We start from the raw sequence: 24,089 nt of genomic DNA, 5'->3' as shown, positions 1-24,089 counted from the left end.
CTGAACACAGCATTGTATAATTTGCTTTTGGTTATCGCTGCTAACCACGCAAGGAAGAGGAAATTTTCTTACCAGTCATTTTACGTTTTTACTGTTTAAGCTCTTCCAGGTAAGAAGAAAGTTTCCAACAGGCACATTGTTTTTTTCTACCCTGACAATTAGCTTCATGCATAACACGTTGAATTAGCACTTGACAAGATGCACTTCCAGCAACTCCAACCCAGGGCTAATTTAACAGTAGCCGGAGGTGACAGTCTCCCTGAGTCACCGGGGAAGGCAGCACCACCTGCCCTGGCTCCGCTGGAATGGAGCAGCCTTCGGGAGATGAGTAGTACCATGTCCTGTACCCCCTTCCCACTGCAATCTTACTTCCACAGTGCATCTGCTCAAACGCAGCCCATACAAAATTCATTGTAATTTTTTCCAGCAACTTCATGGAGATAGTTGCCTCCATGATGAGCACTATGCAGTAACCATCTGTAGATAAGCAGATAGTCCAGAGAGTGAAGCTAAACATCCAACAGCCTCTGCACTCCAGGAAAACCCATACAAGACAGAAAAATAATTACCTAGGAATTAAAGTTGAGAAGTGAACTATTAAGAAATTCTCCACTACTTAGTATGACTATATTCATCATTAAAATCCTGCCCAAGAAGTCAGAGGCAGAGAAAGCCTTACAATGGTAGGAATTCACCCTTGGAAGCAGAACAATGCCACATGTTTACTCCTGCCCAAAGGGCCCAGAGATTTAGGCATTGTCTTTAAAATCCTATTCTGGAAAGAAAGTAAAAATTGCTAATCCCGGAACCAACCAGACAGATCTACAAACCTCTGAATCTTAATTGCAAACTCCCAAGAATTCAGACATCAAAAAACTGGTGACCTAGAATAAGAAACTGCTCAGGAGAATGGACGTAAAAATTCTATTTCAGACTAACCCTGAGGATCAAGTAAACCACACAAGCCAAACAAAACACTTGATACTACTGTGCCATCAAGGCTGGTCAGTTTGTCCACTGTACTACACCTCTTCCAGACTATTTACATCATCTCTTTATGAAGCACCAAATCCAAGAGAAGCAACCCCACATAATACCTTATGATAGCTATGGGAGCCCAAGCATAGAGATTTTATGCTTATTTAGAGACAAACATAGGCTACAGAGTTCATAGAGGAGCTTGCTAGTGCTTTGTCAGCAACAGTTACAAGACAGCTGAGACCAGGCATCTTGGAAAATTTCAGTGCACACAGGAATCAAACACACCCATGTCCTGCTACACCTCCCAAGGATGGTCAGGGACAGGCACTACTTTGGGCAAACTGTCACCACGTTCACGTCGTAGCCAGAGGGTTCCTCGTTCTGAGGGGACAGGACCACTCTCCCCAATTTGCCTGCAACCCCCACACCAACAAATACTAAAACCCGACAGAAACGGGAACATTTTTATCATAGGATGAACCAGGCCTAGTGAAGCACTATCCATTCTCCATCTACATGTTAAAATATGCAGACTGGCTACTCTTTTCCCTATACATAGAGATGCCTCAGAATTTCAGATGCCAGAATGATAAGGAAGGAGAACCAGATCACCAAAGGTGAAAAATAGTGGCTGGTACAGAAAGGATGGAACAAGTACAGAAAGGATGAACAAATGCTATATCGAATGCTGCACTGCAAACCAAGCCAATCTCCCTATCAAACTCCAACAGAGCTGCCAAACCCTGCCCCATGAAGCTACCAAGACTGTAAGCTACTTCTATGGTAAATGCCTGCAGTAATCATGAGTTCCAAAAATGAAACAAACACTAAAGCTCAAAAAAAAAAAACCCAACGCAAAAACTATCTTCCTGTTTTCACTGGAAAGGTCATGCCTATTTAAGGAAACCTTCCCAAGCAACATGGACATGCTCCATCTACATCCATCAACTTACAGCCCAGAGTTAAGCGTACTCACTCATCAAAAAATTCCTAGTCCTTAAAGGAGTCGTGGTCCAAGCTGCGAATCCAACCTATGCTCCTTCTGGCACGCAAAGCAGTCACGAATACCTGATACCACTCAAGATGAAAACATCAACTAATTGACCAGCAGAGGAGGAATCCTTACTCACCCCTTTAAGCACTGAATAATAGGAGGAAAACACGCACAAAAAAAGTCTCGCAGCACTTCCATCTATTCTAGTCCACACCTTCCCCATGGGAAACATGCATCCCCAGGAGAACCTATACATTGGTCACAGTTTGGCTGAAAGAGATACACTCAGATATGTTCTCAACCCCATAGATAGAGGGGTTTCAGGACAGAACATGAAGCATCAAGAATTCTTAGTGGTGCTAATTTGTGATTTATTGACAGAGAAAAGTTATTTTTCTGAATCTGCAGTATTTGGCACTGACCGCATAATGTTCCTGTTGAAAGACGACAGAAAAGATTAGGCAAGATGGTGAAACGCAGCAAGTCTTTTCTGGAAGGATGCAATCAGTAGACAGAGGCACACACAAAAAAACCCAGACCTAATTACAAGCATCATTTCAATTTCCTGGCATAGCCACACACAGACATATATATATATAGACACATATATCAGATAATTGGTCAGGCAACATATATTCAAATGCCAGTCTCAGTCTCATTCACCACATCCAAGTCCATCACAACAGTCCAGTTCTTGGACAAGACTAACTCACAGGTCAGAAGTGGGCACTGGAAGAAGTGATGGACAGATGGAAACACTACAAAGAGTTAAGTCCCACTGTAACCCTCTTTATTTGAAAAGCAAAATCCACAGTTCGTACGTTTCCTTTTTTTTCCCCTTCTCTTCTCTGAAGCTTTCTCCAGCCCATGGTTGACATTTAACCATCACACAGACAGCACTGTTCACAAATGCCATTATCACCTCCTGCTGAATCTATCCCACCCTGGCAAACGATGGCCTTGCTTCCGCTGTTTGTGACTGTGACCTCTCAGCCCAGCTCTCACAACATGAGGCACTTGGCATGCAGACCACCACTCTTAGGGAAATCTAACTAGCCCAGGAAGTCAGAAGTTTCCAAGAAGTGCTTAGGTATAAAGGTCATATAGAGAAAAAGCTGTCAGATCCAGCTGGTGACATTAGCAGATGCCAGGTCTCCACCAGATTCGTGTGAGCACTGGAGAGGTCTCCAGCCTCATCTCCTCCCCTCACTTCAAGGCAACAAGAGTTCCTAGAACACACGCCAAGGCACAGAGAAGGCATTGCCAGGTTGGTCTTTATTTCCTCTTGGGAAAAAGCAGTGGAATGGGGAGTTTTTTTCCTCCCCTACAGCTTTATACTACTTCCAGCGTCGTAGTCTGGCAATTCTGACAAGGTAGGGCTTCCAGTCCAAAATCCTGGTCTTGTTCTCCAGGGCTCTCTGCAAATGACAGAGCCCCATCTGTATAGCACATTTCTGGTCCCCCCTTTTCTCAGCGCTGTACTCAGCTAAGAAGAGAACAGAACCGAACACCCATGCAGAAGCAATAAAAAGCAGGCAGTGATGGGATGCATCAGGGACACGTTATTCAACAAGCAAAAGGAAGGAGATACCAAGTCCATGATCACCCAAGTACTTTTCACCCAAGACACCTGAATCCCAAGTAGCAGGATTGTTTTGCAGCCCAAATGTGTCACAAAGCCTCCCCAGCAAAACGTGCCTTAGCTTGCTTCCCTCTCCTCCCTGCTAACCCCACAAGTGCCCACGCTGAGACCTTGTCCCCAGGAAGGGGGAGCGTTGCCGGTCCCCCATGCAGCCAGCGCAGGGAGCAGGTTGGGAGCCGGTTCCTGCCTTTCCTATCCACACAGCAGCTTTCTGCTTGCTAACAGACCAAAACATGCTTTTAACTCAAAAGGCAAGGTAGCTACATTCTATCCTAAAATAGCATTTCAACCGCAAAAGTCAAGGGCTATGGATTAAAAAACACCAGTTACAGCTACCCATGCAACTTCCACTCTGTTTCCTCATGTGCAGGGATGTAACAACAAATCAGGCTTACGTGCTATTTTTTTCCTGACTCCCGCTTCATTCAAGCCTAGGAAGCGCTGCGTTCTGAGACAGAAAAATGTCTGCAGAAACCAAAAGGTATGTGGTTTTGTAGTTAAAGACAAGCAATATCACTTCTACTTAAAAAGTTAGATTTCAAACCTCATCTTCCAAGTAAACTTTTGCTACAATGATGACCAAGTTACCTAATTCAAGCTTTTCAGCTGTTTTTTTTAAGACGAAGACAACATCACTTTACATTTGCCCAACATGACACACTTAAGGATCAGCTTGTGGAAGTGGTAGATATTCATATATACGGTGGAAGTTGTAGAGAGCTGTAGATCAAGGATTTAAACATTACCAAAACCCCACCAGCTACAATAAAAATAAAATAAAATCATGTTGCAAGTGTCAATGGAATTTTTGCAAAACTGGTCTTATTACCAGTACCTCAATTCCCCATTTCTACAATAAGAGATAACTTTTCTACCTCTCAGGAAAACTGCAAAAATAAGATCACTAGGATCTGTGAAGCACCCACACTAAAGTGGTGAGTACTGTAGAGGAGACCTTTAAAAATTAATAGTTCTGTATTCAGTGCAGGGTTTAGATTATATGCAGTAAATTTGGTTTGGGGTCACACATGAGATGAAAAGGAAGAAATTAAATACTGATAGCTCTCAGTCCAAAGCCTGACCTCACACCCATTTTAGCTGATAACAAAACTCCCGCTAGATTTAATAGTGCCTCAGTGAGCGTTATCCATTTGATGTACTTATGGAGATGAAGTCATCTCTAAAAACATAAAATGTACGACCACATAATTAAGACCTCACACAGTACCTTCTTGTCACATCCTCCTGCTGGGCACTTGCTGGGTACAGGCTCCGGCCCCTACCATGTTGGATGTACAATGTATTAAATCCCCCCCAGTCGCAGCACGCTGCAGCACTGGTTCTCACTCTGGCACGTTCTCTGTCTCCTCACCCCTTTGCATTGAGGAGACAGCGCCCAGCAGCTTCAGACCACCCAGGACAAACACCAACTCCCACAGCATCGCCGTAGCCTAACACACCTCTTCCTAAAACTGCAGCATTGAGGGCATTCTGCATTTTCACACACTTCAACTTCCACTCCTGGACAAAACAAATAACAGGACGGGCAGGAGCTTAGCAATGTGCGCTCGCAGCCCAGAAGGCCAATCGTATCCTGGGCTGCATCAAAAGAAGCGTGGCCAGCAGGTCGAGGGAGGGGATTCTGCCCCTCTACTCTGCTCTGCTGAGACCCCACCTGGAGGACTGCATCCAGCTCTGGAGCCCTCAGCATAAGAAAGACACGGACCTGTTGGAGCGGGTCCAGAGGAGGGCCACGAAAATGATCAGGGGGATGGAACACCTCTCCTCTGAAGAAAGGCTGAGAGAGTTGGGGTTGTTCAGCCTAGAGAAGAGAAGGCTTTGGGGAGACCTTATTGCAGCCTATCAGTACTTAAAGGGGGCTTATAAGAAAGATGTCGGCAAACTTTTTAGCAGGGCCTGTTGCAACAGGACAAGGGGGAATGGCTTTAAACTAAAAGAGGGTAGATATAGACTAGATATAGGGAAGAAATTTTTTATGCTGAGGGCGGTGAAACACTGGAACAGGTTGCCCAGAGAGGTGGTGGCTGCCCCATCCCTGGAAACATTCCAGGTCAGGTTGGACGGGGCTCTGAGCAACCTGATCTAGTTGAAGATGTCCCTGCCCACGGCAGGGGGGCTGGACTAGATGACCTTTAGTGGTCCCTTCCAACCCAAACTATTCTATGATTCAGAAGTCAACTGATTTCTCCTGCAGGCTGCCCAAGAAACATTCAGATCTCGTTAAACCAGCAGAAATGATGTGTACACTTTACTGCCTCAGTTTCCTCCACGATCCGGATCACTCCTGAGGTTGACATCACACAAACTCCTGCTTCCCGCTCTCATACATTCCACCAGCCCCAGGACATCTGCCCATACCACGCTGCCAGTTTCTACCTCCTTTGGTATGCCCCACGGTTCAATCTGCTGCGGCAACACCACAGCCTAGGTTTCCTTCCCTGAATGAACCTTTTGGATCTCCCCAGGTTGTGTGGCTGGTCCCACTCATGGGAGTAGAAGCAGCATCACTTAGAGAGAGTGGTCTTTAATCCCAGGAACCACCAAAGCTGAGCTTCAAGAAGAACTGGTGCCTACAGGCAAGGAGAAGCACCTACAAGACATACTACATCCTGGCCCAGCTTTGCTCCAGGGCTACACAGGGCTTTTAACATGAAACAAAGATAGGAGAGAAGGTCCATCAGAGGCCTCTTTCCAGGACAGGAGAGTACGAAGGGTAATGGAGAAGCCTTTTAATGCACGCACTTCCCCTCATTTCTTCTTCCCGCAAAAAGGAAGCAAAGCCACAGAACAGAATAACAACAAAAAGCTGGGCAGAGATGGCTCAGAAGCACCATCTCACCGCAGCTGCTCTGAGAGTCACGCCTGGCTACGCTGCCTGCAGAACCAGGGCCCCAGGGAGAAGGCGCCCAGCCCTACAGCAGGGCAGAGCCCAGCCTTCCCCCAGCCTGGCCTGCCTGAGGGGGGCGAGCAGGCTGGAGGAAAGGCAACCTTCCCACCCCTCTCCGGTAAGGGAATGGCAACCACAAGCTGCAAATTATAGGCCTAGGATCCCAGCTACAACATCTCCTCAGCCCACGCAGCACTAAATCAAGGCTTTTAAGTGACGCCTTGGTGGGATTTTCTTCCTGGGCATCGCCCCCAACGGTGACAACCACCCCAAGTGTCTGCATGAATCTCCTACAGAAATAGGAGGGGGAAAGCTGTGCAGAAAGCCTCAGCTAAAGAGCACTCTTCAGTCCCTTGAAGAAACCTGAGCTGGATCCAGATCCCAGGGCCTCAAAGGCCTCTGGGGAGAATATTTTGATATTTGCAACACACAGAAATGCCACGTAAGGTTGCTTCTTTAGCCTCCCTATTAAAGGAAATTTAGCTACGTACAGCCAGAGGGTAAAAAGAGCTGACATGGTGCGGGGGGGGCGGTTCCCCCCTTAAATGGTGCAGGTTCTTCCACATCTCTATGCTAATACTTGCATTATTGCTGAGGCAATTATGAGCAGATAAAACCCAAGAAAGTCGTACAGAAAAAGCAACAATTGCTTCTAGCCCACACTCTTTGAAGCAAGCATCCAGTCTTCCCACACAACAAACTCTCCTAGACAAAGGCAAACACAAGCAACAGCCCCAGGAACACACAGCTACTTCAAAGACATGCCAGACCAAACCCCAGTGTCCTACCCAAGAGGTGCAAGTAAAAGATCCGATGACCTCTTTTCTAATTGATATGAATCACAAGTACACTCTGCCCACACTCCAAAGGTTAGGAGGTGGCAATGGTATAGCTGATTGAACACCCGTGTAACACCAACTGAGCTGGCAGAAACTGCCAGTTTCCTGCTCTGCCCAAACAGATGCTGGATCCAGCTCAAGTTCAGCTCTTGCCCCTCATTAAACAAGGGGGCTTTTGTATACAACCTTTCCTACTTTGCGGCTACTTAAATACATCATATCATTGCTAAGGAGTTAGCGTCCCATTTCCTTCAGTCCAGCAAGACAGCTGCCAGGGGTGGTTTCGATAGATGCCGTATGTACGCGTGACAAGCCAAATAAGAGAGAGACTGGAAGGGTTCACAAGCCTCTTCCCAAACACCCTGGAAATCCTCCAGAACCGAGAACAGAGGTTAGAAACTTCAGCCTACGATGGGCCCTTCTCAGTGAAGCCCAGCAGACAGCAAAGCTTTCCTGCAGGAGGGGTGCCCTGGCACGGCTCAGTGGGACAGCTCGGCAGAGCCCCGACAAGGAGCGCTGTGGGTCAGGACGGTGGCATGGTCCAAGCCTGGCGAGGACTGTTTCGTACAGCCTCTGCCATCGTTGGGCTTGGCTCCCGTTACAAACATCTCAAATTCAACCTGGAGAAAAGGAGGTGCTCTCAGGAAAGTGAAGCAGAGGGAAGGGGAAGCATGCTGGGGAAAATACATACACATCTTTCAAACTAGCATTTTCCTGAATTTAGAAAAGATTTCTGGCAAAATTAAATTTACTGGAGAGCAAAGGGAGTTAAGGCCCAAAATGCAGTCAAGCAGCTCTAATCCCTAAACATCGGGATTATCTCATGACAGCTACACTCCAGCATCCACTCAATACCACTGTAAAATGTAGATCAACAGAATGCTTCAATGAACTGGAACTCGTTACCTCTAATTGCTTCTCTCAGTTTGCTTCTGGATGTTCCTCTGATCCCTCAGCCACCTCATGTCAAAAGCACACACAGAGAAGGTCAAGTAATATCTGAGATGGGCAAATTAAATAGGAGGTTTGCAGCTGAACAAAACACCCGCCCTCTTCTTTCGCTTCGTATGAAAACTAAGGTTTGCCCCACGCCATGAGACAAGTCAGCGGCGTAGAGCGACAAGTTTTAAAACATCTTCAACTGATGCGACCCCAAACATTTTCCAAAGGGACAGAGGTTCCTGTGCAGCAAACCAAAGGCTGCTAGCAACAGGCTTTATTTTTCCAAGCTAACAGGGGTATGTCCTTCAGCAGCAGTTTCCAGGGGGCCGCGGACCACACACAGAATCCAGTTCAGGTCTCTCTCAACCTCACTTTGGCTTCCCTACCACTAGTGCAAATGAAGCAGGCAAATTTTTTATTTTGTTTTATTTTATTGCTGCCTCCTTTGTGTCTCCTGTGTTCTGGTATTCCTGCTGCCACCAGCCTCACCACAGCAGAGCCGCTGAAAGCCCTCAGTGCAGCCACGATAAAGCACGAAGCTAGCACAGCCACACAGCTGCTAAACGTTCAGTGACCAGCACTTCTTTGAGGCAGTCTTGAAACCAGAGGTGTGAACCCCCGATGCAAAAGGGCAAGGTGGGAGCCCTGCTTGCTAGGTCATTGGGAGGAAAAGCCAACAGAGGGTATTTCACAGGACACGCCTGGGAGAGAGGCACACTGCTCCAAACTCAGCTAGGTGGGCAACCTTTTCAAAATGCAAGGGAGAGCCCAGGCTTTCTGCAAAATGCCAGCGCGCCCATGTTTCTAAATGGGAATTCTGAAAAGGAAACATAAAAAGCATATGTCTACAGCTAGTACAGAAGGAAACCATCTCCAGTAGAGCCAGACCTCTGTTCGGCTTCCAACCTCACAACTGCGGCCATCACCTTTAAACACAAACCTCTGAAATCCAAAGAGAAATACCAACAGAGCCTGGAGAGGTACTAAAGCATCCAGAATACTTTACTTGGGCTTTCCATTTTCCTGAATATGGCAAGAAAAGAGCCAACATTAAAGTGCTCTCAACATCTCTAAAATCCCAACTTTCAGTCTGCTTGCCAAGCGTTTTCTTTGAACTGGAGATTTTCTAAGTCTTCCCAGACTGTGTCAGGTCTAACTCATAACACTCAAATATTTAAAAAAAAAAACACAAAACCAAAGGACAAAAGCAAACAGAGAAATAACAACAAACTTGAAGGTGATTCATTATGTCTCATTACATCAGCAACGGTCTGTCCAAACAGCATCCCAGAAAACCTCATCCTGGATCCAAGGCAGGGGTAAGCTTCTAAAAATTGGAACCTCACTTCTTTTCTAGAATATCTTGTATCCCCTGTATTGCTCTGCATCTCTTTACAAAGACAGCCATGCCATGAATAATAAGAGGGAGAAAAAAGCTAACCTGATTACACAGCTTTTCCACAATTCACTGGAACTAGATGTTCTCTTCTGTAAGATTTAAAAATACAGGTTTCCATAGGGTCCCTCACAGCACAAAAGCTGTTATTCACTGGCCCCTTCTCAATTACAGTCCCAGTCAGCCCTCTTACTTGTAAAACCCAAACCTGTCTTTGGATATTATCAGCAGATTGATTTCTTGCCCTCCTCTGTAGTACCACAAACAGGCCATAGTTTGAATGGGGACACTGGCTGTCATGAAGCACCAGCAATGTCCCTGCTCTCCCCTTTCTGTGGCATGCTGCTGTTCGAGATTTCCAGTCTTCGTGCTGGAGGGAGTCAAGCTGGTAGAGGGTGGTACAGACCGTCTTCTGGCTCGCGGTAGGAAGAGAGACCACAGACTTTCTTGCAGAGTGAAGACTTATCATCTATTACGTCATTATTTAGTCACAGGGGACTGATCTCAACACCGCTAGTCATCTTTATGAACCCTATGCAGACATGCCTGAATGACAACACAGAGTCACCACTCATCGCTGCCACTAAAAGTTTACGTGGACTGGATAAGGCATAGACCACAGCTGCGCTAACCGTCTTCCCTGACCAGTCGGCCATGCTCACGGTTGCAGAAGAGTAATTCCCCCAAATACTCAGGGATACTGAGCACACAAGTCATTCGTGAAAAAGGAACAAGGATCAGCTCTGTTCACACCTTGCATCTAATTCCAACCACATATTACCCCTAAGTATAATTTTAATTCACTAACCAGCCTAGACCCCATAAAAACGTTAAATCAAAATTCAGCTTGGGGACCGAATGAGGAGTTGATTAACTCATTCAACCCCATGCAAAGCAACCGGAAGATATTTTAATAACTTTCTTCAGCAGTGTAAGCTGGCTGGTACACCTCTAGCACCTCGACGGGGAAGACAAACACAGCACCCTGGAATTACACCCTTGCCTGCAGCTCCAAAGAGAAAGAAGGGACACTTCCCAGCTAGCCACAACACTTCTCATCTTTCATCGTGCGAGGAACGGAGGAGGAGAGGTTATTGCAAGGGTGCTTTCTCTTCCATCTGGGCAGCAGTCAACCTTTTCTGACAAGCAGCAAATGCAGCTGCATCAACGACTGCATTTCGGTGCAGTTTCACAAGTGACTTAAGACAATATAACTTTCTTTTTTTTTTTCTCCCCTCTGTTAGGGACTAGTTGTACCCAGAACAGCAAGCTGATCCACATGATTCAACTCATCCAAGCCAGCAAACAGAGAGCAAGCTAGTTCCTAGTTAGTATTTCTACAGTTAAAAAGTAGCAGTACCTTTGGGACCCTTCACTTCCAAAGCTTACAAACATATCCAAATACTTCCAGGAGACATTCCTGGCCGGTGGCGTTTGATTTTTGCAACTTATGGACCAGAGGGAGCTAAAAAGCAGCAGTTTGTGCTGGACCTTTTCCTCCCACGCCACGATTAACTGAAATATGTCCCAGAAGCAGATAGCAGCCATGATCCGATTTGTCCCCAATCCCAACTCAAGCAGCTTTACACCACCCTCCTAACAAGATCAGCACTGGCCAAACACCATTTATCCGGCCTGATCAGAGATGGATTAGATAATGAAACCCTAACTGCATAAGCTGTCTGAGCATGCTGGCCTGAGACAGTGGAAAACAAGAAGCCCAGTAAATTTAAGGGCTACTTTAAGCTTTAAGGCACACTTTGCCCCAAGTTCTTAATAACTAGCTACTATCTTATCTTCCTATAGGCTAGTTTTTATATTTCAAGTTAATAGACCCAAAAAAAAGCTATTAGTTTTACAGTTGCATTAGTAAGTTCTATAGCTAAGTGATTTATTTCAGCATTACAAGCTGTGTTCACATCCTGAACCATTGGTACGTAGGGGTTATGCAAAGAAGAAACCGTGGCGAGCATGGCACCCCAGGATTCCTCGCTATCAGAGACACGAGGTCACCAAGTTTACACAGCAACAGCCTGTGGCTCTGGAACAGGAAGTAGAAAATTGACAGGATCTGCAGGAAAAACAAGGTACAACAGTTTCTGGTGTTATTTCCAGCTTCCAGAAAGCCTCTAGTACATGGGGGGGGGGGGGGGGGGGGGGGGGAGGAAAAAAATTCAAAGAATAGGCTCTTTATTCCTCTTGTAAGCATTATGTACAGTTAAACATAGAGAAATTACTAAAAAGAACCCGTTATTCTAAAATAAGGTACTTCAAAAGAATACACGATCTGAATAGAAATCCTCATGAAAGGCAATCTTGTGTTTTGACTTTTAGGTAAAAAGATACTGAATTTCCCAAACATTAAAGAACACATTTTTCCTAGCTCTGATATTATTTGTAAGTTTGACTTCAAATTTGGTATTTCTTTCTTACAACCATGAGAAGATTCTCCAAATAAATAAACCACACACTTTAATGGTAAAAAAAGTCAAGGAAAACCTCTGGACATAATGGTATGTGTGTGTGCATATATACATACATATGTTTATTTTCATCTTTTATATTAAAAAGATTGAAAAATCTTTTCCATATATATACATACGGAAAGATTAAAATTATGCTAAGAATACCAAGTAACTACAATATGGGGTCCCAGTCTGAAGAATAGTTATACTGACTATAAACACACTTAACTTTAAAATCGGACTCTACTAATTGCACTCCTCCACCTAATTTCTCCACTGTTTGCCAGCATTTGATATGGAAACAAAACCCAACTTTCCGCTAAGATCCACAATTAATCCCTACCACCGTTACCACCCGTATTACACACTGCTGTGCACGCGCACTGTCGTAGCCCCACGGTTGAATGCTGCAATCTTAGTACTATCGTAATCTTGTACTATTCATTAAATAGATAACAAAACGCTTTCCTCGATGTAAATATAGAGGGGAACCTCTTATGTATACAGAAATTGTACCCATTTGCAATAAAAAAAATAAAATTTTAAGACTGTTTTGTTAAATCAGTTCAAGTCCCTTCCTGGGTAATTTTCAGTTGATTTACCACTGGTTTACATCAACACCAACCAGTTCAACCACTAACTGCAGGTAAACTCATGCATCTCCTATAGCTACACAGGACCTGTGCCTCAGTTCGATTCCAAAGAGCTGGAAGAATTTCATGTCACCGTGTTCACGCACTCATTCATAATTCCTAGCAAGACACAACGTATAAGCACTCCTTCAACGCTGAGCATCTTCCTCCTTGCAATTATACACATTGTCTGAGTCATACTTGACACCTACATGTGGGAGAAGACATTGCTTCAAGGAATAAAAGAGCACGGCACGGTTTTCGCTGGCCCTTGCAGGAGCACGAGCGGCAGCACTCGGGTGTGAAGCTCCAGCCTACGTTCAGCCCACACCATCATGCTGGGGGAAAAAAGTGATGTTGCGAGGTGGAGAGACCACCAAGAAAGGCTGAACATCAAACAGAACCACAAACAAAACCCTCCTGCTGCAATCTATTTAAAAAAAACAAAACAAAACAAAACTCTTGAGCATGCAAACTGGGGGCAGCCTGGGAAATAAAAAGGGAAGATCGTTGGCCAGCATTTGGCACCTAGATGAGAAGCACACTGGAGAGGACAGGATGCTCCCCTGGGAAACGACCAACAGCGCTTACCAACCCAAGCAAAGGTGAGAAGAGAAACAAGTTCGGATGAATAAACCGCACTGCTTCCAAAGAGCTCCGATATACTTGTCACAAGAAACAGAAGCAAAAAAGGCCAGCGCAATTGCCATAATAAAACAAACCTGTGCAACACCCAGACAAAAGAAAGCAGAAATACCTTGGCAGCATTGCCCCACAAACACAAAAGCGAATGCACCTGGAAAGAGCGGTGTTTTGGAGACGATCAAAACACGCTGGCAGAAGACGACAGGAACGTAAGATCCTGTTGGCAGCCCCTGTGCCAAGCTGGAAGACGGCCACCCGACGCCCCACGACCCCCTTCCCTCTTCCCAGGCAGCACCTGGGATTTCTCCCGATGGTTTACGAGACCCAAGGCGGACGGGTAAACCACCGCCGGCCCCCAAAGCCCTGCCAGTGCCCCGTGCCCAGCCCCGCCATCCGCGGCCTCCCAAGGGTCCCCGGCGGGGCGGCGGGCGGAGAACGGCGGTGCCCGGAGCGCCGGGCCCAGCGGCGGCCCCCCGAGGGCCGCGGCCCCGCGCCGCCGCCCCACGTGCTGGGCTGCGCCCCGGGAGCCGCCCGCCGCGGGCCGGGGAGACCCGGGCGGGAGACCCGCTCCCCCCCGCCGCTCCCGGCCGCTGCCGGCGGGGGAAAGGGCCGCGCGCCCGTAAGCGACGCGCTGAATCCCGCAAACCGAAATTAAACGCGGCCCAGCCCGGCCGCCCCCCTCCCGCCGAGCCCCGGTGCGGGAGAGCCGGCGAGGGCCCGCCCGGCCCGGCCCTGCCCGCTACCTGCATGCCGCCGCCGTCGGCCTCCGCCTCCGTCCGCAGCCGCTTGCTGTGGCCGCCCTCGGCGCCGTCCCCACCGGGCATGGGCTGCTCCAGCTCCGGCTCCCGCTTCACGCCGCGGGCGGCCCCCCCGCCGCCGCCGCCGGCGGCCAGGAGCTGCGGCTGTGGCTGCTGCTGCTGCTGCTGCGGGGGCTGGCCGCCCTCCGCCATCCGCGCCGCCGGAGCCCCGGCCGCCCCCCGCCGCGATCGCCCCGCTCTGTCACCGCGACGCCCGGCGCTGCCGGAGGAGAAGGAGGACGAGGGCGAGCCCCGCGCCGCGACCAGAGCAGCGGGCGCAGCGGGCTCCGACCCACCGGAGCGCCTCGGTCACGGGCTCGGCGGCGGCTGAGGAGGGGCCGAAGCCCCTCGGCAATCTCCGGAAACGCCGGCCGGGCCGCCGGAGCCGCGCGACCCCCGCTCGGCAACCTTCGGCGGCGGCGGGCGGGGCGGGGGCGGGGCGGGGGCGGGGCTCGGCGCGGGGCGGGGCTCGGCCGGGACGCCGCGGGGCACAGGCCGCCCGCGCCCGCCGCCGCCGCGCCGCGCGGGGCGGCGGGAAATGGCCGCCCGCCTGCTCGGCCCTCCCGCCGCACCCGGAGCCCGCCTCAGGCGGCGTCCGCCCAGCCCCGCACCCGGTTTGCCTCGTCCCCCGCGGCCTGGGCTGAGCCGGGAGCGCAGCTCTGCGAGCGGCTGCGGGGGGGAGGTGGCCGCAGGGTTAAGGCGCGAAGGCGGCCTAGTCTCTGCCTGCTCCCGACGGCGTCTTTTTGCAACGGGGCCGGGCCAAAGGCTTTGTGGTTTGGGCCGGTGCATCTTTTTAATGGACCGCGGTGGGTGCAGGACCGCCCACCCCGGCAGGGCTTGGGCAGTCACGCTGGCCGCAGGGGTGCAGAGCGCCCACCCCTCGGGCAAAGCCGTGTCCCCCGAGCCCCCGTCACAGGCACAGCCATGTTCCTGTCCCTGCTCGTGCAGGGCAGCCTTTCGGGGTGAGGTTTCCACGGCTCTGCCTGTGAGGAGCGGTACTGAACTGAGGTGAATCTGGGGTGAGGGGTATTGACTTGATCCCCCGCTTTAGGAGCATCCAGCTTCTGGGGGTGTGCTGCCCAACTTGGTACCTGATGCTGCCCCTGCTGAGCGCAGCCTCCTATCACTCATGGCACGTGTCTTTTCTGGCCTTTTCCAGGCTTCCTCCATGCTGTTCTGGGCGGCTCACACCAGGGCTCATCTCACAGCCCCAGGCTGCATCTGATTTCTTGAGATATGACCTGCTTTCCCATTCCTAATAGCCTCCATGGGTTTCTCCTGCATTTTTATGTATAACTCCTCATTCGTTCTGCTGCAGATGACCTCCAACCAGATGGAGACACCGGTCTTCAAAAACCTGAAGCCTGTTCATCAGCCGTTCTGTACGTCTCCACATTTTTGATCTTGAGAAACAAATTTGGGATCTTCAACAGAAACATGAAGTTGATTTTATTACGCAGCTGCTGTCTGGTAGCACCAAGGACAATGTCTGTTCTAGAATGAGGAACGCACGGGCAGCCTGTACTGTCCTGAAAGTAGTCTGGAAGCCATGGCAACTTGATGGAGAACTAATCTGCAGATCCTAAGACAAATCTGCGGTTGGCTTTATTACGGGATGGGAATGGCACTCTTCCTCCGCCTGCCAACGCTTTGGAGGAAAAGGAGAAAACCAGGAATGGAAGTGGTCATTGTGAGACAACGCACATGGGAGGGAGCCCTTCCTGACTTCTCGAATATCGCCATGTGTAACGAAGCCTGTGGACCAGTTAGGTTATCTTGGTGTGTCTTTACACATCTGCTGATCTCCATGAAATGATAGAGCCTTTGGTTTTGAGTGACAGTTAGAATACATGACTCCAGTCTTCCCTTACACCACATTTTTCCTGATCCAAAAATAGTTTTCAAGGCCACGTTAAAAGCTATTTTAGGTGGTATGTTTTGTGCTGAAGTGCCAGCTTGTCTCCTCCAGTGACGGGGAAAATCTCTTTTTTTCCAAATGATTACAAATCCCTGTGGAGTGGCAGGCACCCAGAGGACAGTTACACTCAGCCTTTGCTCACCCACCAAGGGTAAACACGTCTCATTCATCTTGACTGGGTTTGATAAAATGAGCCAGACTGTTAAACAACATTGAAGGAACGTGTTCAGTCCACTCTTGGCTTGAAAAGAAGGTGAGATTGTCGTGACTGGGATGCTACTCATACAGAGAAAAGCAGCGTTTCTGTATTTGTCTTCCTCCTAATTTTAATGAGGGGTTCTAGATGAAGGGTACAGGTTAAGATACTGCCTGTGAGGCACTGCAGAAGGCTTCAACCTGAAGACAAGTTAGGAGTAAACAGTTTGGAGACAAATCTGTGTGTGCACTTGGGAGCGCTCCTCTTGCTGTGATCTAGGTGTCTGATACTCCCCATGAGGGATATCGAAAGAAGGAGTTGCTCTACAGTGCCCAGCCTCCATTTTTCTTTTCATCTTCCCCTAATCGCATTTCCACCATCTCCTGCCATGCAGGTGCCAAACCTGCTGCCAGTTCCTCCTCGCATCCTGCATTCACATGGTCTGCGCCGCAGAGCGGCGCCTGGGAGAGCTGGCGGTGCCGTAGGCAGGTCCCTTGGCGAGGCGTTTTCGGCTGGCCGTGGTCTGCAGCCTGCCAGCGGAGCAGCCGGGACCGCCGCAGAGCACAGAGCACCCTCAGTTACGGTGCGGGTGAAAAGAGCTGAGGCAGGGTACTGCGCCCTCCCTACCAAACTGACCTGCAGTTGCCGCTGCCGTGCTCTATGCTATCGTTTGCTTTCTGTCATTACTGCCATGATACTTCATATTATTATTTCTCTAGCTCTTTCCATTTCCTCTTAAAAAAGATTAATGAATTAATCTTCACAGTATGCTTGTGGGATAGGTATTATCTCCATTTAACAGATGGGATATGAGGCATTCCTCAAGTCACAAAAAAGCTTTTGAGCTGGGACTACAATCTTAATCCGTTGATTTCCTTTCACACAACCCAGCTGCCTTTTAGGTATTTGTATGTGACATCTGAGACATACTAAACAGACAGCTGACTCCTCTGTTAACCCTTCCACTGCTGCACAGCGCTCCTGCCAAAGGCTCCTACGTGCCATGATTTCATGGACAAGTTTGTAGAGCACTCACCAGTGCTTTGTCTTTGACAGATCAACGAGAGGCAACTGTAAGAAATGTTATCCTTCCAGAGAGCTCTCAGAAGCTGCTATGAAGAATGTATCTTTCTGAACAGATTCATATAATTTTAAAGTTGTGGGGGTTTCTCCCTCCCCCCAGAAAGACACCCTCTGAAGGGATTCCTTGAAGGAACACGGGCTGGTGCTCCCACTGGGCTGGAGATCAGGTGGCATCAGGATGCCGGGTGTGAAACATCTATGGAAGTGCAAAGAGCTGGGTCCCACGACGTGCTCGGATGGAGCAGAGGCAATGACTCATGCAGGTTCTGAGGCACAGGCATGAAGTGAGGCACAAACTCGGCTATTAGTGTTTGACCCGAAGGCATGGAAATCGTTAGGAGACAGTTCAAAGCAAATCTCTCCTCTCCACCACCACAACTGAGAACGGTTTCTCGCTGCTTCCGTCATCTACACATGATGTCTCATCCTGCTGACCAGCTCCCTCTTGCCCTCGCAGCCTCCCGCAGCTTTGCCCCTCTCCTTCCCAGTGGATTCGGTCTCTCTGCTAAGCGGGTCAGGGGAGGTTTCGTGGCTTGCCCCACCGTGCTCATTCCTGCTGTTTCTATCCTACCAGCCAAGCTCCCAGAGCCAAATGCTCTTCCTCCTGACAGCAGTACCCCCACAGGTAATGAAGTGCCGCCAAGGTAAAGTTTCAGCCTGCACTTTGGTCCTGGTTTCGCAGGAAGCGGTGATGGGGCTTTCCGTAGCGACAAGCGTGGGTAAATGTTTCTCCTTGCTTATCTCGGGCCAGCTCTTTGCTACAAAATTTTATTAACAGAAGCTGCCTTTTCTTGTCACCGATTAGCACACAGCCAAAAATACATAACCTAAGTCAACAAAATGCAAAGAGCTTGTCACCTGACTTAAACGGTCTGCCGGAAGGATGCCAGTCCCCAAGCAGTGGCAGGAGGCCAATATCAATATGTCACTCTGACGCAGGGGTGCTGGCAGCTGTCAGTCAGTGGGTCAACATGCACAATGCACCTGGTCTTTTCCCAGTGCCGCTTCTTGAAACGAGGACACCTGTCTTCGGCAAATGCCACCGAGCACCTCGGTGCTCCGGCAAAGCAGCAATGTCAACAGCTGGGAATCAACCAGAGAGCTCAGAGCAAAACTTTCCCGACTCATTTTCCTGCTGGCTTCAAACATAGCTGCAGCGCATTTATCGTTGCTAATTGCTGCTTGGTCTGTGGGGTATCATTGTGTACAAAAGTTGTGCCGTTTCAGGTATACCGATGCTGCTAAAGCAGTATGACACCTGCAGTGCAGATGCAGTTATCTGCATATATGCAGCTAGCATAAAAATGCCATCTGCCTGCACTGCTTATGCCTGGAAGGGTGGGGAATAAAGTAGGCCCTTCAGCACTTCTAGTATGAAGGGGCCTCCCAACGTATCCCCAAAACATACAATAATAGGAAACTGTGTGAAGAGCATGTCTGGGAAATGAAAGCTCTTTTGCTTTTCTGTTGAGACAGTGGGGCTGACCGGCTCAAGATAAATAGCGTGACCCACGGAGGTACCACAGGGAGTGCATGGGGACGCAGACCAGAAAAAAACCCAAACATTGGCTTTCCCCCACCGTCTGGGTGCCAGAGATCAAGAAGCAGGGAAATACCTGGCATTTACTCCCCTCGGCTGCCTGTCATGAGTGAACCAGAGGTTGTTGGAGGCTGGAGTCTGTGTCAATGGGCCAGCAGTGACGGCTGTTGATGCAGTCCTCCGGTAGCCTCGCTGGAGCTACAGCCCCTGCATAAATACATCCCTGGCTGTGTCTCTGAAGCACCTCAGGGCTGTGCCACCCTCTCCTCTCTCAGACACCAGTCTGCAGCAGCCGAGTGGCCATGACGTTATTACTCAGCCTACACGGGCACCCAGACAGACGGTACGAATCGTTATTTGCAACTGCTTGTTTCCAAATAGGCTGGAGGCTGCGCAGCTCGAGAAGGGCAAATGCCGCGCCGGAGGCAGCGTTCATTCCCCGTGTAACAGGCAGACGGAGCGAAGGACAAAGCAAAACGCCCGCTGTGGTGGCTGGGCACATCATGCGAACAGAACAGGTGTTATCACATAACTCCTGTACGTTTTCAGCGAAGCACCCTGTTTATTAGGGCCCCTTAGCTACAACTCAATTTACTACATGGCTGATCTCTGGAGTCAAGGCTGATTCTTTCTCCCTAATCGGTTTATTGAAAAGCATCTGAAAGTGCATTGTTATACACAAAATGCCAAACTAAGCTGGTCCTTAACACGACTCAACTAGCAAGAGGAGCCATCTCCCAGGGCAGAGAATAGCTTGCAGATATTTTCTACAGCGATCCCTGTATCACCTTTCACTTCTGTGACTGATGCAGGGATAAAGAAAGGGTGTGCGGTTGAAGCAGGCCCACACCCTGATGTTTCCCAGCTGTTCGAGCCTTCCCTTGAGACGGCCGCCATCTGTGCGAATTACAACAGCATGAATTACGCCTCGGGATCCAAGCCACAGGAGTGTTTCCAGGATTGCTCCAGCTTTTCGCTATTCCAAACATTTTGCAGGCCCCTCCTCTTGCTGCTAAAGTTTTAGCTCTTTGTGTCCTCCACGCTCGCAGAGTTTTCCAGTTCCATTCCTCATATTTTCCTTGGTCTCAACTTTCAACTGAAATTTCCATGTGTCCAGTCATACTTATTCAACTTTCCAGATCACAACAGATACATTATAGATGACTCCACCTGCTGGCTATTCAGTAGTCCAGCATTCGTATCAGAGGGACTATGAGATGCATACTACTTACTCATATAAATATGATCACAAAATCGTGCCCTTGGATTGTATGTTTGCTGCAAAAGATTATCAGTTTTCCCTTGCACAGAAAAGTGCTATGTGAATTTATGATAACATCGTACCGATAAGCACTTGCAATCTGATTTTACCCTTTCACGATGCTATTTGTGGCTGATACAGCACACATTTCAAATAAGATTTGAAAACATACTTCTTTTTTTTGTGTGATTTCTCCACTCTAGAAATAGTTACTGCCTCTTTGGCTTCAGATCCAAGTTAGAAAATGGCAATAAAGCACAATACTCTACATACGAGCCAAGAGGATATTTTCAAAGTTAGGCAAACCCCAGTTTGTAAAGAAAATCCCCCGTACGTGCTACATCTGCATAAATACTAAGAGTTCGCCTAAAAGCCCGATGCGTGCACGAACACAGAGCCAGCTAGGTCAAGAGAACTGACTCTGCGAGAGCGCGAAGAAATCCTTTCCTTGTGATTCAGCGTGACATTTAAGCACTTGCTTAACTTTAAGCACGAGAAATATCATTGCAATCAATGAGGTTATTGACACGCTTCTGGACAAGGCGAGTACTCTGGTGCCAGGCTGAATCAGGGCTGTGCCTTGCGTGCACGGCCGGCGCGGCTGTGCAAGCTGCAGGCAGGGGAAGCTGTCTACATCTGTCTCGGAACATGTCCATCTGCCCTGCCAATTGCCAGTGCTCTCTTATCTCCAAGAAAATGAAATTATTTCAAATGCAATTTGTAGCCTCAACTGAAAAAAAGGCTAACCCTCTCTCCCGGAATCATCCAAAATCCAAACACCACATAATCCACTACAGGAAATATGAAGGCCTAATGCAATGTTATAGGCGGCTGGAGGGTGCCAAGTTTGCTAACCCAGACAATAGGTTGCAGATTTCTCTGTGGAAAACAAAACAAAAAAAAAGAAAAAAAAAGGGGGGGGGGAGGGCTGGACTGCAGCTCTTCTCGGTGCTCCTCAAACCTTGGGAACTTCAGCTGTGGCTGCTGGCAAGAAGGGGCCGCTAATCCCACGGTCTGTAGCAATCAGAAACACAGCCATATTTAGTCATGTTTTCCAGCCCCTTCTCCTATTCCTGCCTGCTGAACCGCCATTTGGAAGGCGAGCAGGGCTACAAACTCAAACCAAAATAAAACGTTACCAGCCCATGCAAAATTCAGAAGGGGATATCCACAGCCCCGCGAAGCAGATGATAAAACCGTGGTGGAATCCCTGCCTGAGTGACACTGGAGCTGGCCAGGGACACCAGCCCTGCGCTGTAGGGTCTGGCTGACCCAGAAATCGGCTGTATGACTCAGGATTACCGCCGCCGTGCTGGCCACGCTCCTTCCCGAGGCTCGCCTCAGGCTTTATTAATACCACTTATCTTCACACAAGTTGTACTCAGATGGAGTTAAGGTGGTTTGGGTAACATGGGTTAAATACGGAATGGGGCAATTGCCATAGTCTCCCAAGTACGTGCTATAAATTCAGGCAATTTAGGGCAAAGGGGAAAGCTGGAGGCAATCTGAGCATATTCTTCAGCAGTGGGAATGCACAGGTAGGGCACCTAAATAAATGCAATTGTCGTACCAGGCTATAACCATGTCATTCTGGAGGAGTCGCTTTAGTTTTATCTCCCGGACTTGCTTACACTGATTTTTAAAGTCGCAGTATCTTTTTCTCCCCTTGATTCCCGTTCTCCAGCCATCAGCCTGTTTGGTTGCCGCAGCTGTACATCTCTTACCCTAATACACTTACCAAATACACTTTGTATTTGACCTCAACACTGAGTTTCCTCAGTTTGCAGTATGTATTTAGAGGTTAATTACAATATTTGTGTAATGGACTTTACCCTGGATAACATCCACATTCTACTTAATGCAAACTTACATACGTGCATCTGTATACACCCATGTATAAGCTTATATGTACATGTATGCATACACAAACACCCACGTGCACACACATACGGCTTTAAGAAAGCCTCAGCACTGCTGTTGCCTACTCAGGGGCTGCTTTGTGCACACAAGCTGCTCGCCCCTCACTGGTGCCTCTCCCAGGGCCTCCGTCTCCTCCGGCTGCCCATCCTCCCTGGAGGGGGATGCTCTGGCCCCCTGCCACCACGCACAGTGCTGGACGATGGGTCCCAAGGGAGCCCCTGGGCTCCCGCTGTTAGAAGGTTGCTGGGGATTTGGGGGCATGTCCTCGACTTGAACCCTCCTGTGCAGCTCCCCGCTGGCCTGGACCGCTGGGAACCCAAGCCTGGATGCATGGAGGGGTGGGGGGTGTCCACCCCCACCGCAACTCCCTCGCCAACATCCCTGCGTCTGCTCCAGTGGGCTGGCCCCTTGGAGGTTGCTTCCCCCCCTGCATCCCTCAGCCCGCCGCTTTTGTGGGTTTTTTTTTTTCCTCCCCTTTTCTGCAGCAGGAACTTTCCCTTGGGAGCCATTAGTAGGGGAAAGGAGACGAGGAGAAACGAGAGCCAGAGGTTCATGATCATGAACAGGCACGAACTCACCCCTCCGCTGCCAAAACCTCGTTGAAGGCTCCAGAGCTACTGGGAGCATGAGCCTACAAGCTGAGGGCTCGCTGCTCTGCCTCCCCTCAGCCCTCTTCTTCCCCAGCACCCACCGAGGTCTCTGCAGTGTACCCAAAATCCCTCCGCGGCATACCCAAAATCCCTGCTCGAGCTGCCTGTGGCCCTCCTCTGTCACTGAGCCCAGACCCCTGCTAGCACAGACATCACGCCAGGTAATCCCTTTCCTAAATTGCTCGAGCTCCAACTAAAACCACTGTTAAAGTGGTTTTCAGCTGCTCTACTTCTGCAGGGTGGCTGCTTTAGAATTAGTTTATAGCAAGGCTCTCCATTTAATATAAAGCTATTATCAAGCCGTTGCTTGGTTTTGAAGAAGATCACCTCACGCTATCGGCTCTGTGCTGTGACGAAATGCCAGCTTAGGTGTCACGGCACCAAACCAGTCAGAAACAGGTCCAAAAAAATTACCAGCTGTAATAAACTTCCCCCGTGTGCTTTAGCACTCATAGGCTAGCTGAGAGGCGTGGGATCCCCGACCCTCAGAAACAAGCCCCCGCTGCAGCATGCAGCCGGTAATCACATTTCATCCTGGCACAGACAAATTCCTTTTGCACTTCCTCTGCGCCGCCGAGCACAGCACGCCCGCTTGGGAGAGCAGATTATAATCAAGCTCAGCGGGGCTCATAATCAACACAGGTAAGTACACATCGCGTCTCGCTGTGATTCGGAAATAAATAAGGCGACCCCTTTTCGCCTGCTGTATCGTTGATAATTCATCCCCTTCCTCCAGTTTTCAACCCGTGAGAAGTTTCTTCAGCTGAAACCATTCTTCATTAGTTCTCTGAGATAATTTTTAAACGCATCCCAGTCCATCAGTCACAGCCGGTATTCTCCATCCACAATTTCCAAGTCATCCTCTAAGGCTGTAATTTAGCAGTAGTACCCTACTAGATCCACACGTCCCCAAATTTTACCTGACAGCTTCTGCATAAGCCTATGCCCAGCTGCAGACATGGGTGTGAGCATTCTCTAAAGGCAGGTTTTAGATTTTCACCACTGGTCTTTCTCCCATCAATGTTTGTCTCTCTTTTTTTTTTTTGAAGAGGACAGAAGTTCAAATTGCAGAGCAGGAATTGCCACGAGCGTTTCTTATTTTCCGTGAAATGTGCTATGACTGGCTCTGACATCAAAGCATTTGTGGAGAGAGAAAAAGAGAAAGAGAAAGAGAAAGAGAAAGAGAAAGAGAGTAAGTATTTTATCTATTTGCTGCTCAGCAAAACCAGAAAGCAGTAGCATCAAAAACATGAGGGAGCAATCACTATCCTGGCGCAGTA

General features: G+C 48.9%; 1 protein-coding gene across 14 annotated transcripts in view; it reads right to left on the bottom strand.

Annotated features, from left to right (window-relative positions):
- Positions 1-14,394, bottom strand: part of RBFOX2 (RNA binding fox-1 homolog 2) — a 176,093-nt gene extending 161,699 nt beyond the window's left edge. For 8 of the 14 annotated variants that reach the window (XM_076338528.1, XM_076338550.1, XM_076338539.1 and 5 more), the window contains exon 1: positions 14,188-14,394. In XM_076338528.1, coding sequence (XP_076194643.1) covers positions 14,188-14,394 — 207 coding nt within the window. The remainder of the gene's footprint in view (positions 1-14,187) is intronic. The other 6 variants (XM_076338618.1, XM_076338572.1, XM_076338608.1 and 3 more) reach the window with 1 other exon arrangement.
- Positions 14,395-24,089: the final 9,695 nt, after the last annotated feature.

The sequence above is a fragment of the Aptenodytes patagonicus genome, chromosome 1 (genome assembly GCF_965638725.1).
Source record: "Aptenodytes patagonicus chromosome 1, bAptPat1.pri.cur, whole genome shotgun sequence".
NCBI classification, from domain to species: Eukaryota; Metazoa; Chordata; class Aves; order Sphenisciformes; family Spheniscidae; genus Aptenodytes; species Aptenodytes patagonicus.
The sequence above is the reverse complement of the archived record's forward strand: the minus strand, read 5'-3'. Positions and strand labels throughout refer to the sequence as shown.